Below are 6111 nucleotides of genomic sequence, written 5' to 3' on the forward strand. Positions count from 1 at the left end.
GGGGTTTCAGATTCAGAATCTGACATCTTGTTGCTTGGTGTTTTTTTTTCAGGTTTCAAAAGGTCGAGGAAGGTACTCGAGACTGTGATGATATTTTTCTGAGTCTCAAGACCGAATAAACCTGATCTGATACCATCTTAAAGATGGTAATCGAGAGAGGCGAGATGGCTATACATATTCAGAGAGTTTGGGAGTAGAAGAAGATTGAAGATTTTTATTTTCTGTGTTGTGTTTTCAACGTTTTACACCCCTCATTATATAGGGAAGATGGTGTCCCTAATTATGGAAAACATATCAACCTATTCTAGGATACAATATTTTCACATATTCCTAGTCAATCAATTATTCTCCAAATCTTCTCCTTCTATCGTTGATTCCTCCTTTAATTCCATTGATTTTGTTTGACAGATATATTCCGCAGAGGTGATAAAGGCGGCCGTCCGTTGAGCTGATAAAGGCGGCCGTCGCTGTCGAAGTTAAGAGAGATGTTAACTGCTCCGTCTGGCTTTTCAGCATAGTAAGCGTATGTCGCTGTGTCCGGCGTGTTGACAGGGTACTGCACAAGGAATCCATCGTTCTGCATCTTCAGCCTGAAATTCCCTTTTCTATAGTCGGTCTCGGAGGCATTGGAGAAGATCTCCTGCCCGGGAGAGAGGCGCTGTCCGGGGAGGAGGGTGGTGGTCGGGTTGTCGAAGCTCTGCCAGATTATTCTTGAAGTTGAATCGTAGAGAACGAAGTTTCCGTTGTCATGCATTGATGCCAAGGCGATGGTTGCGGAGGGGCTGATGACGTCTTCGTCCTGGCCTTGTGTCCGGCGGAGGACGAGCCGGCCCTCGGGGGTTAGTAGGAGGGAGACGACGTCGTTGGGGACGGTCGGATCGCTGTCTCTATTCGCAGTCCAGACGACGGTTTTGTCAGGTAGGAAGATGCCGACAGCGTAGTTGTTGACGTGTTGGGGAAAGAATCCGAAGGCAAAGATGCCGGAGGGGGAAGGCCAAGAGAAGTTGGAGGAGGGAGTGAGGGAAGAGCCTAAGGTAATGTTGGAGGATCTTCTTTGAGCTTCTGCTGCTGTAGAAGTAAGGAGGAGAAATAAAATTGTGAGGATGGACATTTTTGTTTGTCTTAGTATTGGTTTGAATGTTTGATGATGCTACTTACCACTTTAAAGGGGATATTGCATTGACTTGATCTTCCTTTTTGGTAATGCTCACTCATTTCTTAAAAAAATAGTACTACTATTGATGGACAATCTGCATGATAGTACAAAATAATAGAAGAGAAATATAGAAAATGTACTCCCTCTGTCCCACTAGAAACGAAACGTTTTTCTTTTTGGGTTGTCCCATTAAAAATGAAACGTTTCTTAAAATAGAAATAACTTTATCTCTACTTTTCTCTCTATCTTACTTTACTCTCTCTTCTTTAACTCACAAAACAACACTACATAAAATCTTGTGCCGAAAAGTAAACGTTTCATATTTATTAGGACGGAGGGAGTATATAAGGTAGTAAAGAAAAAGATAAAAATCTATAATAACCTTTTCATATTAATTAATAATAAAATAGGAAAGAAATAGAGAAAATGTAAATAAGGTAGTAAAGAAAATGATAAAAAAAAAAGTGTATAATGAATTAGAAGTAACTTTTTATTTTTAATACTCCCTTCATCCCCGATTAAGAGTTTCACTTTTTCATTTCGGTTCGTCCCCAATTAAGAGTCATATTTCATTTTTACTATAAATGGTAAGTAGGTCCCACATTCCACTAACTCACTCAACTCACATTTTATTATAAAATCAATATAAAAAAGTGGGTCCCACATTCCACTCTCTTTTTCAACCAACTTTTCTTTACATTTCTTAAAACTCGTGTCCGGTCAAAGTGTGACTCTTAATCGAGGACGGAGGGAGTACTATGAGACTAATTGATGGATGGATGAAAATGAAAATATATGGCTATTTGTTGTGAATAGTAGATGATATATTTCTTATAATTTCCAATTGTGTACTATTATTATATAATTAAATGATACTTTCTCAGTCTCCTAATATTTATCCACTTTAATTCTGGCATGAGTTTTAAGAAATGTAAAGAAAAGTAGGTTGAAAAAGTTGGTAGAATATAAGTCTCACTTTTACTAAAATATTAGTTTTATAAAATAATGTGAATGGAATGAGTCAGTGGAATGTGAGACATATACTAACCATTTATAGTAAAAATTGAAAGTGGACAACTAATGAGGAACAAATAAAAATGATAAAAATGGACAATTAATGGGGGACAAAGGAAGTAAATGATAAATGAGTATTTGAAAAATACAAAATATTTTTTTAAAAAAAAAGGTTACCTAATAAAAATAAAATATAAAAAAAGGTTAACTATATTTTGGAATCATGAATTTTCTTCTAGAGTTGTGAGAAATTGAAGTACATGCGATTTATTTACGCAGGACTAATACGTTGACTTTTGTTAGGAAATTTGAAATTTGACTAATACGCAACGCTACGACATTTAAATTTGACAAATCTATAGTAGTAAATATCATTGAAATCTTGGTTCATGACCATAGGTATACATAATAAGTAAAAATGTGACACGTAGTAATAAGCGACTCAGTCCACTCTTGAAAATTAAAGCGGGAGACATTTTTTTCCAAATTCGGGTCCAACAAATAAAACCATATCGATATTTAATGAAATTAATTATAAATGACTCAGTCTGAATATAAAATGATTTAAGTAGTAATAATAAGTCTCACGTCTCATACTTAAATTTTTCATTACTCCCACCATCCCCCATTACTTGACACAGTTTGCCATATTGGTCCGTCCCTCATTACTTGACACACTTCTTTTTTTCCATTTTTGGTAGTGGACCCCATATTCCACTAACTCATTCATACTCACATTTATTATAAAACTAATACTTTAAAAGTAGGATCCACATCCCACCAACTTTTTCAACACACTTTCCATTACATTTCTTAAAATCCGTGCCGGGTCAAACCGTGTCAAGTAATGGGGGACGGAGGGAGTATAAGATAACCAAACCTAATTAGCATTCATTATTAGTACGACAAAAATGTCCATCCTCACAATCTTGTTTCTCCTCCTCATTTCTACATCAGCAGAAGCTCAAAGAAGATCATCCAACATCACCTTAGGCTCTTCCCTCACACTCACCTCCAACTCCACATGGCCTTCCCCTTCCGGCCTCTACGCCTTCGGATTCTTCCCCCAACGCGTCAACAGCTACGCTGTTGGCATCTTTCTTCCCGACAAAACCGTCGTCTGGACAGCGAATAGGGACACCAATCCAACCATCCCCAATGACACCGTCTCCCTTCTACTATCCCCTGAGGGCCGGCTAGTCCTCCGCCGAAGACAAGCCCAAGACTTGACGTCATCAGCCTCAACGCAACCATCGTGTCGGCGTCAATGCATGACAACGGCAACTTCGTTCTCTATGATTCAAATTCAAGAATTATCTGGCAGAGCTTCGACCACCCGACCAACACGCTCCTCCCCGGCCAGCGCCTCCCGCCGGGGAAAGAGATCTTCTCCAGTGCCTCAGAGACCGACTACGGGAGAGGGAATTTCAGCTGAAGATGCAGAACGATGGAAACCTCGTGCAATATCCTATCAACACGCCTGACTCAGCGCCTAACTCTTACTATTCATCATTCACAGACAGAGCAGGTAGTAACATTAACAACTCTCTCAACCTCGACAGCAACGGCCGGCTTTATCTGCTCAACGGCACCTTGCCTCTGAAGAATATATGCGATGGTGGATTCCCTACGCAGGGATACATCAATCTCATGAGGCTTGACGTCGGAGGAATCTTCCGCATCTACTCTCTGTCTCTCGGTAATCTCACCATGGCCAGGAGTTGGTCATCTACGGAAGACGTCTGTGTTCCCAAAGGTATCTGCGGAGCCAACGCCTTCTGTATTTTGATGGATAGTGCGCCGGAATGTCAGTGCCTTCCTGGTTTTGTTTCCGTTCAGCCCGGTAACAATACAGCCCCATGTTCTAGAGCCTTCTCGGTCCATGTTTGTCCCAAAATTAACGATACATTGAAGCCTGAAATGATTAGAGTCGAAAATACCGATTGGGACGAAACCTCGTATGAGATTAAGTTAATGAGTGAAGAAGAGAGCAGGATATCGTGTATCGATGACTGCAACTGCGAAGTAGCGATTTATGTAGGGAACCAATGCAGAAAACAGAGGCTTCCGTTAAGATACGGCAGGCGGAATTTTGGAAACTCAAACGTGGCTTTCGTTCGCAGCTCTGCAGACATGGTACCCGACTTGGGAGGGGATTCCGACCGTAAAGTAATCATAAGAAAAGAGCGGCGCACAGACATTATCATCATCGGCATTGTGCTCATGACCATAGGCGTCTTGGCCATGTCCATTTCTGTAATCTTTGTTCACCAGAAACGGAAGGTGTACATGAAGATCAGTAAGGAAGATGGAGCTAACTTTGTTGAGGGCATTTCGCTGCAAGTGTTCACATTCGAGCATTTGTTCGAAGCAACAAACGGCTTCAAGGAAGAGGTGGGGAGTGGAGCATCTGGCACGGTGTTCAAAGGGGTTCTGCAGAATGGCCAAAAAACGGTGGCGGTGAAGAGGTTGGAGAAGGAATTTGCACAAGGAGAGATAGAGTTTCAAACAGAGCTGAAGACAATTGGGAAAATGTATCATCGGAACCTAGTTCGGCTCCTAGGTTACTGCTTTGATGGAAACAACAAATTGCTAGTGTTTGAGTACATGAGCAACGGATCCCTCGCAGACATACTTTTCAATCAAGAGAAACAGCTGAAATGGGAGGAACGGATTGAGATTGCTCGTGATATATCGAGGGGGATACTGTATCTGCACCAAGAGTATGAGACGCAGATCATTCACTGTGATATAAAGCCTCAGAACATACTCATGGATGATAATTGGCGCGTCAAGATATCAGATTTTGGGGTGGCGAAGCTCCTGAAGCAAGATCAAACTAATACATATACAGGGATAAGAGGCAGTAAGGGCTATGTTGCGCCTGAGTGGTACCAGAAGCATGCGATCACAGTGAAAGCGGATGTGTATAGCTTTGGGAGTGATGCTTTTGGAGATCATATGTTGTAGGAAATGTGTTGATTATAGCAGGAGTGAGGATGAGGCGATTCTTGAGGAATGGGTTTACTACTGTTATACAACAGGGAAGATTGGGAGTCTGGTGGGAGATGAAATGGTGGAGGAGAGGAAAGTGGAGAGGATGGTAAAGATAGGGATATGGTGTGTGTAATATGATCCGTCGTTGCGTCCAACAATGAAGAAAGTTCTGCTAATGTTGGAGGGAACCGTGGAGATTCCCATACCTCCAAGACCTACTTCTTTCTTAAGTTCCATCTAGTTTATCTCAAGTGTGATCTCATTTAGAGTATCTTTTTCCTTTATGGCAGTCTTAATCGAGTGTGATCTCTTGTATTTTTTTCCTTTTTGTTTCGAACAATGTTTCGTATCTTGCTGGTCTTAATCGAATGTGAACTCTTGATTTTTTTCCTTATAGTTTCGAATAATGTCTTGTGATAAATAAATTACGTCCCATAAACAATTAAAAATGGCATAAAACATGATTTTCACTTTTCAGTAAATACCTTAACCTGTTTATAAGTCTTCATTTTTTTATATCAAAATTGCGGATTACCGAGGGTATCCCTTTTGTCCTACTATAGAAAGTAGCGTAAAGCATGATTTTATCCTTAATTAGTCATTTTTAGGGATGTCAATCGGGCAGCTCATCGGGTTTCGGGACAACTCTATTCGGGTTGCGGGTCAATTGGGCGCCGGCTAATCGGGTTGTGATTTTTTCGGGTTATAAAAGTTCAACCCTAACCCTAAAAGCTCAGGTTTCGAGCTAGTCCAGCGGGCTAATCGGGTTGTTACCGATAAAATTAACATGCATTCAATCCAATAAATAATAGTGAAAATTAGTTATATTTATAAAATGTAAAATATTTAATTATGATAAATTTGAGATATATGCTTAAACTCAAACATAAACATGATCAAATACTAATATTTGAGATTTATGCAAAATAAAACATAAATATCAA

General features: G+C 40.1%; 1 protein-coding gene and 1 pseudogene across 1 annotated transcript; one reads left to right on the top strand and one right to left on the bottom strand.

Annotated features, from left to right (window-relative positions):
* Positions 1–205: 205 nt before the first annotated feature.
* LOC148932149 (G-type lectin S-receptor-like serine/threonine-protein kinase LECRK3) lies at positions 206–1111 on the bottom strand. The gene has a single exon (XM_089063416.1). The coding sequence runs from the start codon at positions 1109–1111 to the stop codon at positions 383–385; it is 729 nt and encodes a 242-aa protein (XP_088919542.1). The 3' UTR covers positions 206–382.
* A 1853-nt stretch (positions 1112–2964) lies between these two features.
* LOC148932150 (G-type lectin S-receptor-like serine/threonine-protein kinase LECRK3) lies at positions 2965–5510 on the top strand (annotated as a pseudogene).
* Positions 5511–6111: the final 601 nt, after the last annotated feature.

This window comes from Salvia hispanica, chromosome 2 (assembly GCF_029641045.1).
Source record: "Salvia hispanica isolate PSC_SH4W2 chromosome 2, Shi_PSC_v1, whole genome shotgun sequence".
In the NCBI taxonomy this organism is placed as follows: Eukaryota; Viridiplantae; Streptophyta; class Magnoliopsida; order Lamiales; family Lamiaceae; genus Salvia; species Salvia hispanica.